Raw genomic sequence first — 13,339 nt, forward strand, 5'->3', positions numbered from 1 at the left:
CGTCCCCAGCTGGGCTCCCCGTGAGCTGGTGGCTGTGTGGTGCCTGCAGAGCCGTGTGGTGCTCTGCTCCTCTCCACGGCCCCAGCTCTCGCAGCCCCGTGGTGTCCCCCCGCTGTGCTCCTGCAGACCGTGACCAGCACTGATGAAAGTTTAATCACGGCGTGGCAGCAGGAGGTGACAGTGAGCCTGGGGCTGCGGCTCCGATGGCCGAGCAGGGAGCTGGGCACCCCGAGCACCCCAGGGCGCAGGCAGCACTGGACGAGATCTGCAACAAAATTTCAGATCTGAACAAATGGAGGGAAATCTTTCATTTCCGTGGGTAAGGTTTTTGTCCCCCTTTGTTATCACACATTTTAAATTCCAGACTTTTTGTAACATTATATTTTGTCACAAGACTTATGCCAATGCAGGAAAGGTTTTCAGGTACTTAGTAACGCGAGTGCAACAGCTTTTCCTCCTCTTCTCTTCTGGAGTTCTTCTCCAGCTGGTCTCCTGTTCCTTAATGCATTAACAATGCCTCTGTTTTATTTTTTGATTTATATTTTATTTTGCAGTTTGGAAGTCACTACTACTACTCATCAGGTAAGCGTTTCTCTAAAAGGTAACATTTTGTACTTGTCTACCAGTTTTTGCAACTGTTTTGCCATGTCATCCTATTGAAGAAATTACTCATCCGAGTGTGTAGTACAACAGCCTTTATAGAGACTTATTTCTTGTGCTCCTTTTCTAAGAAACATGCGTTTTCTTCAGGTATTTAAAGGGATGTTTTCCCAATCTGAATCAAAATAGCAAAACATTTCAACATAAATTGACCTTTCTGTCTAAACATAACAGTTTTCATGGTCAGTGGTCAACTTTAGAAGACAGGGGGAAAAAAAGATAGTAAGTGAAGACCATAGAATACAAGTATTTGGAGAACCTACTCCATCCTTAGGTTGACAAGCACAGAAGCTTATTTCCTGAAATTCAGACAAACACAACATTCTTCTTCTACACTGTAATCATTTGTTCGTGTGGGAGTTATTTTTAACAATTAGTTAAAGTTAGTTGGAAGTGAAGTATACAAATGCATATTTATCTGTCTAACACAAATATACCTAAGCCTCACACCCTTGTCAGTTTATACATAGTAAAACAACTCAGGAGCTTAAAATTGATATTTGAAAGTAAATACCACGCACCTTTAAAACAAACAATTTGTAACTAAAAATTGACTGTGTTTACCCAGGCCTGTTTTAAGCAGAAATGTCCCCCGTTGCTGTTAGCCTGTCAGTGTTGAAGGGGGCTGTAAAGGAAAATTTGGCTGCGCGGGGCCCATCCCCACAGCCAGCAGGGAGTGTGGTGGATGGCAGAGCCAAAAACTGCACCCTGCAGCGGTGGCGGGGAAGGAGGCGAGCAGGGAGTGAGCACACGGGGCACGGGTGGTGCGGGGCTGGCGGGGTGAGGGCACAAAGCTGCTGCCACCAGGCACTACGGGCAGTCCTGCTGCTGCCCCTCAGCCCCGTGTGCCATTATCTTTGCTCATGCCGGGGGCTGGAAACCCTGGGAGTGCTCCAGGAGCCAGCCGCCTCCAAACAGCTGCCCCTCTCTCCCTTCCTCCAGGGACGCCCGGGCTGCGGGACGGACGGAGGGCACGGAGCAGGTGGTGCCGGAGGGACCCCGCAGCCCCGCTGCCCTCCCGTGGTGCCGCGGCCTCCCCCGGCCTCCCCCAGCCGGGGCGGCCAGCCCCTCTCGCTGGGCATGGCGATGGTGAGCAGGGCTGTTATTTATTTATGGGACTCTTACAGAGCACGGCTGTAACACAACCTCAAAACCAACATACTATACTTCGCGTTAGATAATAGGCCCAATGGCAAGGCACAAAGCGTCCTGCTTCTTGGTGCTCTCCTCGGGAATAGCCTCAGAACAGAAGGCAGAAATTTGGGAGAGCAGTAGGATGTTTTTTTACTTGCCCACAGCGGGTCTCCAGAGCATCAGCGCTTGGTGCTGGCTGCCCCTGGGCCTTTACCAAGGGGCTTTACCAAAAGCTCGGCGGGTTTTCTGCAGGGGGGCAGCAGAGGGGTCCCCAGTGCTCACCTTGCCTCCTGTGATCTCCAATACAAAACCCATCACCTGTCACTGTGCCACAAACATGATAAAAAGCTCAAGAGCTTGAAAAGCCTGGCCAGGGCTGCTGGGCTGAGCACACCCCCAAAAAAGGTCCCGTCCTGAAGAGACATGGGCACAGAACTGCCCTTAGGGTCAGCTTCACAGGACTCCACCTGCTCCATGAGGAGCCCCCCCCCACAAACCATGTGGGTCTGAGCAAAACAACTTGCATGTTCAGGGGTGTGTGCCTAGTGTTTTGCTCCGAGGCTGTGGATCCTGCAGGAGCTGCACCCGGCACCTCTCCATCCCCTCCATCCCCAGGCGCTGCGGAAGGTGCTGTTCGGGGACACGTCCCGCATCTTCAGCCATGACTGGGCACAAGCACGCTTCAGGTTTCGCGAGCCACACTCCGACCTGGCCTATGCTCTGGAGGCAGACAAGGTAATGCACCAGTGCCGTGTCTGCACCCCGGGCCAGCCCACGGGATGTGGCAGCCAGAGGTGCACACTCCCACACCCATATACCTGCAGACCTGCACACACCCCTCCTGTGCCCACTCTGGTGGCACAAGGTGGAAATACTGGAGCAGATTTCAGTGGAGCAGCTATTCTGATCCAGCAGTGTGCTGCAGACACAAGCTCGAAATACCGCAGCACTAAATGCATCCAGGGACGAGCAGCGGGTTGCTGAGGGTGGGCATGTTCAGATGTACTTGCCCATTTCTTTGGGGCAGTAGTCAGCCACTTCTTACTGCCCCACCTGGAAATGAAAGAGGTGAATTTATCTGTGTTTTAACTTGCTGAAATTGGGTGGTTCTCTTCTTCCTCATTTACCATCATAATGCTGCCCCCCAAAAAAGCAGCAGACCAAGATACACACTTAAAATTGCAAATACTCTGGACCTGCCAGGAGGTTAAAATGCTTTTCACAAAGGCAGGTGAGGCTCCTAGAGGTCAAAGGACACTTGGGTGCAGTGCAGAAGGCAGATCTGCCATCGGCAGCAGGCAGGGCCCTGCATGCAGCCCCAGCTCAGTTGGAGCTGTGCTCCTGCCAGCCCTGGTCCCTTTGTCACAAGGCAGAGGAGAGGAGGGAGAGCCCACGGTGCTGACCCTGACCCCTTCTCTGGGGCTGGGACTCCCACCTCGCCAGGATGCACACGGGCATCCTCCCTGCATGAGCACAGTAACAGGGCCACCACGGGCTCTTCTTGCATAGAGACTTCTTATTTTTAGGCACATAAGATCTTTTTCAAAACTTTTCTATTTATCTCAGAAGTCAGCAGCCATCCTGAATTACCAGGGAGAAGAGAAACACTACTGCCCTTGATGCTGGCAGCAGGCTGGCTCAGACGGTCAGAATGCTGCAATTTCCAGCAGACCTGCACAGCTCAGCTTGTTTGGGCTCATCAGCACTGGCAAGTGTTTGCTCTCTGTTTCTAGGGAGGAACGAGAGCCATTCTGATGGCTGTACAAGGGAACATCATTAAATATCTGCTCTTCGTAAGAAACACGGAATATACTCACCTGGAAAGGTAAGCAGATGAGCCTTCCTGGTGAAACACAAAAACTGCTTCCTTGCATTGTTAGAACTAATAAAACCAGCACCTGCCTCCAAGTTCTACCAGATGAGAGCTCACGTCAGAGCTGCAGCTACAGATGGAGACCTGCACCCTGTGGGAACGCCGTACCTGGCTCCCAGGCAGGGATTTTCCCACCTAGCCTTTGCTGCTGCAGGAGCAGTGCTTGCCTCCTCAGCACAGCCCCTGGTGCTGTGGTGACAGCGGGGCACCCCGCAGCACTCGGATGGTCCCTGTGCCGCTGGAAACGCCGGGGGCGATGGGCCGGGTTGCGGGCACGGCTCCCTTCCACAGTGCCCTCCTGCCTTCACAGGTCCACTCCTTAGAGCTGCGTGGGCCTGACCCAGGATATTCAGGCAGGACAGGGCCTCTGGGGGCTTGGCTGTGAGCGGGACCACTCCAAGACGAGGGTGTGGGGACTCTCCGCATCCTTGAGGAAGGGCCCACAGCCAGCAGGCAGCTGGTGGGGACATGGGGCAATGGGGACACAGACCCCTTGCTGCCACTGCCCCCGCCTGCCTGCCATACTCTGCTGTGTCCTGCTCTGCAGATTGTGCAAAATAAGCCAAAAGGAGCAAGGAGAGGCCCTGGCTGCAGCCCTGGCAGACAGCCTCTGGGCAGCGGGAGAAGGTCAGGAAGCCACCGTCTGCCTTATCTCAGCAGCCACCCATTTTGTCCCTACCACGGACTACAAAGCAGACAACTTCACTGAACGGGTGAGTAAGAAAACACTTTCTGTAAACAAATTTTTTAAGATATTTGGCCTGAAGATTTTAGAAAAAAAAAAAATCTTATAAACCCATTCCCTAACTTATGATGCATCACAAATTATAAGCACACAGGGCCCACATCCCAGTTGGAGCTTGAAAGATGTTTCTGCCACCTCTTGAAGGCTTTAGGTGAATCCAGGGGCTGTAATTATTTTTCATTAAAGACTGATCTTTCTTCTGGGAAAAAAAAAAAATAAAAAATAATACTTAAAAAAAAAAAAAAGTTGAATTAAAGCCTATTGCCTTTGACTATTTGCAAAGAACTGAACTCCAGAATTGAGGAATGGTCAGAGTAATTTCTTGTGTTAGTCCTTCATTTGTCTGAAGGAAACACTGAATTAAAAAGCCCTGCTTCTTAATATAATGTCTCCTTTTTTTGTTTCTCACTTTATGCTTCTGCCCTGCAGATTCAGCTGTTTAACTTTTTTGAGAAAGCAGCAGCTCAGAAATTTATCTTCGACCATATAAATTGTGTACGTATGGAATATTTGCTGTATTCTGAGTTATTTTCTGCTTGAACCTGATCTCTCACACAGAAGTAGGCCTTGCAGAGCTCAATAGCAGGGCCTTCAGCAGGACAGCCAGGCTGTTAGCCCCAGTTGTTCGGGGACCATTCCTAGATATTTTTTTTTTTACTACAGGAAATGATCCCACTGCCACTGCAGTCACTGGAACCTCACCACAGATGCCAGGCAAACAGGGGTAACATTTAAAAAAACATGTACAAAAATAGGTTAGTCCAGAACTGGACTTTTTTTTTTTTTTTCTTTTCACTTGGTCTTATTCAACAGAACTAGTAGCAAAGCCAAAGTCTTCCCAGAATAATACCTTGTTCATTTGGCTCATTATATTTATCTAGGGTTGATTTAAGCAGAGGAATTGTTTTAATTAAGCATCACATATGTGCCATAGTTCCTTCCCTGTGATTACATTTTTCTTTTTCCAGTTTAAAAGTGAAGGAAGTAAGGGACTGATCCTGTTTTTGTACAGTTTACTTTTCTCAAGGACACTGGAAAGGTATGTTTTATTTTTTAAATTTTCTTCTAGTTTAGTTACATTTTATGAAATACTCTTTTTCTTATTTTAGTTACATGCCCACTCTTATACTAATGAGAAGAAGCAACAGTCAGAAGAATGTAGAGCTACTGGCTGAGTTTTGAGGAAAAAGAGGCTGATGTTGTACATTAATGTGTGTCCCTCTCGTGCCTACACGTGCAGGAGCAGGCAGGAGGGAGCAGCAGAGAGGCGATGTGCCTGGCTGCACACACAGGAAGAACAGTGCACTGTACCAAATCAGGGGTTATTCTACTGGTAGCCATAACCATAGTTACAGCTGATTAAACTTAAACATGAAAATCACAAAAAGCTTATTTAAACACGGGAAAAATACATCAGCATAACTTCATTAGCAGAGGAAGCTGATACAGTCTTCCTACAGGCAATGTAACTGCATTTGTGTAAAGATGCTACAGACAGATGCAGAGGCATCACTGCACCAGTGATTTATACTAACATGACACCAATGGCCATTTAGCAAAACATTGCAGTGCTGCTTCAAATCGTTATATTCAGGTTAAACTTGGGGGTAGTTGAGGCACTGACTGAAATCTCTGTTCCATTCTGCAGAAGGTTGGAATCCAATCCTAGCTTTGAATTTTAACAGACATAGGCCTGAAATGCGAGAGCTCAGGAGGAGCATAAAATTTCTGTAGTGGGACACTACTGCTGTGCTCAAAAAAAGAAAAGTAAATGATTCTGTGAAATTTCTTTCTGTTCTCCGTATTAGTCAGACATGATGTATGACGCTCCAGTCACTGACCTGGACATTACAGCGATATTTTGTGTCTGGTTGCACAGGGTCCAAAACGATTTAGGTGGCACGACACCTCACCTGTTAGAGTCCAGTTGTGGAAATGTCATCTGCACACAGGTAGGACCAGTCTCACTTTCCAAGTGTTTCTGTCATTATTATTCCTCCTATGTCTGATTTTGGAAAACACCCCCACCTGTTAATCACCTAAAAAAAATTGTGAGGCGACACTTGCTGTAGATGTTATCCGTGAGCTGCCGGCGGTGCCGTGGGAAGGCCATTGGGAAGGCAGGGTCCCACGGCCGCCCCGTGCTGTGTGAGGCCAGGGCCTGGGGCCGGGCACCCAGCGCCTCCCCTCGCGCTGCGGCAGCCTGAGCGCGGCCCTCGCCTGCAGGCACTGCTCCAGGTCGTCCTGGCGGGCAGCGCGTGCCCCGGCCGCCGCTGCGAGGTGGGCTTCCTGCGCTGGAGCCGGGAGGAGGCCAGGCACCACCTGCCCCCGGTGAGCACTGTGCACCCCATCTCCAAACCCGCTCTCATCCCCAAGCCCTGCTCCCATCCCCAATTCCCACTCCCATCCCCAATTCCCACTCCCATCCCCAATCCCACTCCCATCCCCAATCCCACTCCCATCCCCAGTCCCGCTCCCATCCCCAAACCCTGCAGCAGATGAGGTGCTGGTAGTTTCCCAGCCCTCGCTGTGCCTCACCCCATGCCTGGAGACATGCCTCGGGCTCCCATGAGGACGGCAGCCCCCACAGCCCCTTAGGCACGGGTCTCCGGTGGGTAGTGCTGCCTGCGTACCTGAGCTGCCCGTTCCACCCCCAGGTTGGAAGCGTGCTGAAAACCCCTAAATTTCCTATCTGGCTGTGCAGCATCAACGGGATGCACAGCGTCCTCTTCAGCACCAACAGGCTGCTCTTGTCCGACTGGAAGATGGAGCACGTTTTTCACCTGTACTTCTACAACGGGCAGCGAGGGCAGATGAGAACAGCCCACCTCACAGTAGGTGAGCACTCAGATGAACCCCGGGAGCACAGAGCTGCAGGTGTCACGTACAGGCGTGTGTGGAGCTGTGTTTGCATAGTGCTGCGTGTATCTGCTTACATACACAGCCCAACGGAGCAGTGTACATGCACTGATACAGACATATGCATACAGCGTGTTTGCGTTTCCGTGCCCAAGAGCAAGGTGCTGCCGGGTGCCCCGAAGCCTCACAGGCCCTGGGCAGTGCGGGCTGCTCCTCACAGCTCCGAGGGCGTGCTCAGGAAGGGCGTTCCGTGCTCCCCAGGCACTGCAGCCACCTCCACTTCCTCCACCCAGCCCTTCGGCTCTCCTTTCACCGTGGCATTTAAAAACAAGAAACTTGAAAAACATCACACTGAAGGCCAAGTCTGAAGGAAAGAGGGGTGAAGGGAGATTCCCTGTCATGGTACACAGCATGGCTGCAGCGGAGGCCGTGTGCACCTGTGCAGAACTGCGACCTCCAAACATGCTGCAGGGCAGCGCTTCCCCACGCTCCCCCCACCAGGTGGGCAGCCCAACCACAGCAGCTCAGCTCTTTTGCTTTTAACCTTTTTAATTTTTTTTTATTTTTTTTTTTTTGGGGTGGGGGGAGGGACACAGTGGGTTAGATGTTTTTAGATGCTTTTTAACTGCATTTCCTTTCCAGACACTCACTCACACCACTGGGAAGAGGGCCGCCATAAGGACACAAGCAGCCCAGGGAAGAGGTCTCCGTCTCTAGAGATGGCAATCAGGACCAGGTGGCCAGGCGCAACTGTCAGCTGGAACGGGACAGACCCCTTCTTCTGAGGCGTGCCAGCATCTCCCCCTCCTGCCACAGAGCTCTGCGGTCTGCAGGGGAAGGGGCGCTGCCGCCAGCAAAACCACGCGCGGATGCCAAGCGGATGCCCTGCCGAGCGGGCACCACACCAGCTGACAGCCTGCACCAGTGCTAAGCCATCACTGGCAACGACACCTCCCTGCACACAATTTTTGGGTGGTGGGATGCAGTCTGCTTCTCACTAACGTTGGCAGAGGAAAGAAAAGAGCATGGCAACATGATTTCCTTCCAGGCAGAGATGTTAAAAAAAATAATAATTAAAAAAAAAAATTGCTGTGAATGTGCTGAACACAGTGAAAGTGAAAACAATATTGAGTGTTGACAATGCTGTGTGCATCAAATTTATTTAATCCAGTGTAGGTAACTAGTTTATCCAGTTGCAACAAGAGAGGTTTTCTCCCAGCTCTCCCAGCTGTGACTTCTGTATCTGGATCGCTCCCTCCTGCTCTCAGTGACAGGCAGAGCCCCGACCCCCTGCAGGGTTTGCGGGGTCCTGGCTCCCTGCGGCAGCCTGGTGGAGGCGGGCAGGGCGCACCGCTGCTCGCACGCACGGACTGCTTTCCACTTCCTTTTTTAGATGTTGCCCAAAAAAGATCTGTTAGTCATACCAAAATGCGTGTTGCTAATGACAACTGTACTGAGAACAATAAACCTTTCTGCAAGTGATCCCAAAATGTAGACTCCTAGCTGACAAAAGAGAAGAGGAAAAAGAAAAAGAGAGGGGGGGGGGGCATAAGGAGCCAGAAATGCATCTGGGATGGGAGAGGAACCTGCTGGTTAGCAAGCTAACACGGGATCCGTACTTGTCCTTGCTCCCTGCATAGAATCATAGAAACACAGAATGGCTCAGGCTGGAAGGGATTAAAGCCCCTCTAGTTCCAACCCCCTTGGAGCAGTTTGCCAGGGCGATGAAGCAGCGCCTGCTGCCGCCTTGCTCCCGACACGCCGAGGTGACCACCACCGCCTGGCTGCACGCAGCCAGCAAGCTCCTGCTCCAGGGGTGAGCTCCAGGGGTACGCCGGGTCTGCACGGCCCCTGCAAGCCGCCCCTCGCCGTGAGCGTGCTGGGGGTGCTGGGCACTGCTGGGCCGTGGGGCAGCAGGAGCAGGGCCCGGCCACAGCCCCTGCCCCCGCCCCCACAGCGCCGCGCCCCGTGCACGCAGGAGCACAGGTGCAGAAATGCATGCGTGATTTCTACAGAAAGAAAAAAAACAACAGAAACCGTGCTTCACCAGACCGATGAAATACACTCGCTGCCTCCCTCGGGCTTTCATCCTTCTTCCCCCACATTTCTATGTCTTTTTATAACTTTAGTACAAGGCTAAATTCAACATGCTAATTCCCCTCAATGAGAACTAAGTTCTTGCTCGTTTCTATTAGTTAAACTTGGCTGGAGAAAAAAAAAAATAGGTGAGGGATGGGGGAATTCAGCAGCTCTGACACCTCAGAAAGCTCTGTACCTGTGTCAGTGAGCACAGTACAGATTTTCATTTCTAGTCCAGAAATTTATTTGCAGAAGACAAATAAACCTCTCTCACACTCCATGTGCTCAGGAGTGTTGTCATGCACTGAAACACAGGAGTACTGGGGGCGGGGGGGGGGGGGAAGGAGGGGCAGGGGCTACCTGAGAAACTGCTTAACACATTGGCAAGAAATGCAGGACACAAATCCAGACATGCAGATGAAACTCATGCCATGATTTGGCACCTTGCATGAGTCAGTCTCAAAGAGATGACAAATATGGGAGTCCTGGAAAGCTCACCAACAAGGTGCAGGACTCTGCCTCCAGGAGACCAGGACACGGAGGAAGAAAAGGGGTTACTTGTGTGAAATGGCTCCTGAGTGCCACATGGGGCCTCCTGAGGGACCCTTTCTTTCATTTTTTTCTTTTTCAGTGTGCTTAGAGCCTAACTGTTCATAAGGTGCAGATTTTTTAAATTGAAATTGAAAAGTCAGTAACCTACATGTGAAATAAGAAATTCATGTCCACATCCACGGAGATGCAGCTTCAGCAATGCGGTGCAGCCACCTCCACTCCATGCAGCACCCTGCCCCTGGGCTGCCCCACTGCCCCATCCTCACCAGGGCTCCTTTCTCCATTTTTCCTGGCTTTAGAAAGCATTGTTTTGCTGGAAACAGTGAGTGCTAGGGCTTAGATAGAGCATCCTGCTGTGCCAGTGGGTGCCTCATACCTTTCTGGCACTTGCCCTGTCAGCTCAGCCGGCATGCGCCTTCCATCCACCCCAAGCAGAAGAACTGACTCTGTTCAGGGTATATTTAAACCAGACAACCATCTTCTCAAAGATGTTTTGTACGTTATTTATGTAACAGGAGGTTTTGGAGTGCTAAAAAAAAAAAAAAAAAAAAAAAAAAAAAAAAAAAAAGGAAAAAAAAAGTAAATTCAGTGCACTCAGAAGAAAATCTGAAATAAAGATCCACTGCATGCAGGATTGTAAAAGGGTTCTTATAAGGGCCCAGGCCCAACCAGCAAAGCGAAGCACACCTTTTTGATGAGATGAGAGGCAATCTGCCAGTCTTAAAACACTGATAAAATGCAGAAAAGTTCCCCAGAGGAAACTGGGGCACCCCGGCAGCTCGGTGGACAGGCAGAGGGGTGAGGCGAGCCGCAGCGCGGCCGCGTGCTTGGGGTGCGCAGCACACGCAGGCCTCCAGACCACAAGGTCTGCATGGGGCTGGCTGGAGAGGAGAGGAACGCTGCTCTCCTCACGCTGGCCCCAGCTCTCTCTTGCAGCTGTTACAGGAACCAGTTGCAGCAGAGAAGGTGCTCGTCTCTGGTGCTGCGGGCGGTACCTCTCAGGGGAAGGACACCTGGGATCTGCAGAGCCCCACCTATGCCTTGTGGTGGCTCCAGAAGCCCCCACCCCAAATAAACTAAAACCAAAATGAAGCCAGGAATGGAAGAATGGGGGCTTGCTTAATCCCATTAAAAATAGATATTGCTGTGCCTTTGCTTACTACTGTGCAAATTAACCGAAACAAGGAGCCTTGGGGCCCCTCACAGAGGATGTTTCCTGACAAAAACGGGGAACCTGTCTCAAAAACCAGCTGAGACCAACCCTGTGATTTGGACAAGAGCCAAGGAGCAGCTGAATCTGTACAAAGGCAGGGAGTCAGCTAGCGGTGATGAAGAGGAGCTATCAGACTTCATCCCCACGACCCCTGATGACCATCACCACTGCGCAGGTGCAGATGGGAGGAGTTTATGGAAATGACTTCTTGAAGCTAATTTTAATACAAATTGGGGATAGGTTATGCATATGTATTGGCGTATTGGGAAACTTCATGCACATGTAACTCTTTACTGCATATAACCAAGGCCAGTTGCTGCATTGGGGTGCACATGCATTGGGGACCTATCCCGCATGCGCCCGGCGCCAAAATAAACCACATACCTACTTCATAACTCACTTGCTTTGAGTTGTGGAGTTCTTCCACAAATCAAAACCACGTCATGTTTTCACTGTGCTCTAGATGAGATTTCCAGAGGTTTCTGCCAAGGAGATAGTTCAGTTCCTGACCTTGCGATTTCTTGAGATAAACTTTTCCCTAAATCTCTGTAAGAGATGCCAGGTTTAACGCCTCTCATCTCTGTGTAAGAAAGGAGGGAGCAGGAGCAGCACATCCACACAATCTGCTCTGCCAGACCTCACCACAGCACCAGAGGCTGGCAGCCTTTAAGAGAAAAAACAGTTTTGTGTTTTTTCACTCAGAAAAGAAAACCCTGTGGGTTTATCCAACTGACAACCACCTCCAGGTCTCCCAAACTGGCTGCTGAACCCAAAGTGCTACACAGGCCAAGAAAGCACGCGCACAGCAGTGGGTCACAAAATTCTCACCTGGACCTCCTCTGTTCATGGCACCCAGCCTCCTGCCCAACGCTTCCCCCTCCCGTAACCTCAGCTCCTCAGTCCTCCTTGCTGATGACATTTTTCAGTTTTGTCCTGTGGTGACCCTCCAGCCTGATGCAATTTCTGTAATTATCTAAGTGCTCCCAGTCTTTGGACAGGGTTTCCTAAATACTGAAAGAGCGATTGGACTTGAGGTCATCCACAGCCGCAGCAATACCATGTACACGGCCACTGCCTATGTCCGTGTGTTGCTGATGTATACTGAAAACAAAAGCAGCAGCAGGACAGAGAATCACTCTTTCTTCATAGACTATCTTAACTCATTCTTGTTTTTTTGCAACTCATCAGCCACCAATTTAATCTATAAAGAAGCTCTTGTGTCACACCTACAAGTTAGCTTCAGAAATGAACAAATAAGAATACCCTTCAGTAAGTGCTGAGGACCAGGAGCTTGGCATGGCCAAGAAGAGCACAGCCCTGCAGAGAAGCCAGGCACAGGTCGGGCAGGAGGTGGGCTTGGCAGGTCTGCAGCCCAGCCTCGAGTCAGGGCCAGCCTGGGGGCTGCTGGGGTGCCCAGGGCTTCCTGCAGCCCAGCCCTGAAAGCCCTGGGGATGGACATGGCACAGCCTTTCAGGGCAGGCCAGGGGCAGCCCGGTGCTCAACTGTCCTAACGGTGGAAAAAAGGTCCTTACATGTGAACAGGCATCAATAATTCAGGAGAAAACAAGAAAACGTAAGTAAAGATAAAACTTAAAAAAAAAAAAAAAATAGAAAATCAGGTACCATGGGAAACTTACTGAAAGATTACCAGAAGATGGTTGACACACTGGGTATCAGTCATCAAAAACGCACGCGTGAGATTTTCCACTTCAAACAGAAAGGCAACACAAGCACAGAACCACTCTTCTGGGGACTTCCACCCATCCCACGCGCACCTTCGTGGTTATTTACATCCTCACACAGGTTTGTTCCAGTCTGGACAGGGTAAGTGTGTATATATATACATGTATATACATGCTACTACTGCTTCCTTTCATAAACTACTGATTTCAGTCAATCCTGGTCAGGCGTTTTTCCCCTTTTGTTTGTTTTCTTGGTTGGGTGTTGTTTTGATGTGTTTTTTGTTTGTTTGCTTGCTTGTTTTGGGGGGATGGGGAGCTTGTGTTTTGTTTTTGTGTTTGTTTTTGTGTGTTTTGTTGTTATTGTTGTTTTTGGGGGGTGGGAGGGTGGTCAGAAAAGGACTCAGCACACCAGGATGAAGACTAGAATCTCAGAACCTATTAACCTCAATTCTCTAACTTCAAAAGAAACACTTACACACCTCTGGCAAAATTTCTGAAGATACAGGGAAAGTTACTGAAACCTTATCAACTATTGCCTTTTT

General features: G+C 50.3%; 1 protein-coding gene across 8 annotated transcripts; it reads left to right on the forward strand.

The window, feature by feature from the left end:
* Nucleotides 1-65: 65 nt before the first annotated feature.
* On the forward strand, nt 66-8,412 carry MINDY4B (MINDY family member 4B). 8 transcript variants are annotated; one of them, XM_084528885.1, is made up of 11 exons: nt 66-319; nt 555-582; nt 1,603-1,749; nt 3,528-3,619; nt 4,215-4,380; nt 4,842-4,907; nt 5,381-5,451; nt 6,292-6,364; nt 6,639-6,743; nt 7,070-7,250; nt 7,914-8,412. In XM_084528885.1, exons 1-11 carry the CDS (start codon nt 204-206, stop codon nt 8,054-8,056), a joined length of 1,188 nt encoding a protein of 395 aa, XP_084385011.1. In that variant the 5' UTR covers nt 66-203; the 3' UTR covers nt 8,057-8,412. The 8 variants fall into 8 exon arrangements, 6 of the variants coding, with proteins under 6 accessions (XP_084385011.1, XP_084385012.1, XP_084385007.1 ...); XR_014695836.1 differs by lacking the exon at nt 66-319 and adding exons at nt 2,410-2,529; nt 7,533-7,772 and having other exon boundaries at nt 495-1,749; nt 7,914-7,974; XM_084528886.1 differs by lacking the exon at nt 1,603-1,749.
* The last annotated feature ends 4,927 nt before the right edge of the window (nt 8,413-13,339 follow it).

The sequence above is a fragment of the Aythya ferina genome, assembly GCF_964211825.1.
Source record: "Aythya ferina genome assembly, chromosome: 9".
Classification (NCBI taxonomy): domain Eukaryota; kingdom Metazoa; phylum Chordata; class Aves; order Anseriformes; family Anatidae; genus Aythya; species Aythya ferina.

Bases quoted from the DNA above. Each gene is read 5' to 3' on its own strand.
- MINDY4B (XM_084528881.1), top strand. From the start codon at position 1,246: ATGTCCCCCGTTGCTGTTAGCCTGTCAGTGTTGAAGGGGGCTGTAAAG. The intron at 1,750-2,409 runs GTGAGCAGGGCT...CTCCATCCCCAG, and splicing joins TCTCGCTGGGCATGGCGATG to GCGCTGCGGAAGGTGCTGTT. The intron at 6,365-6,638 runs GTAGGACCAGTC...CCTCGCCTGCAG, and splicing joins GAAATGTCATCTGCACACAG to GCACTGCTCCAGGTCGTCCT.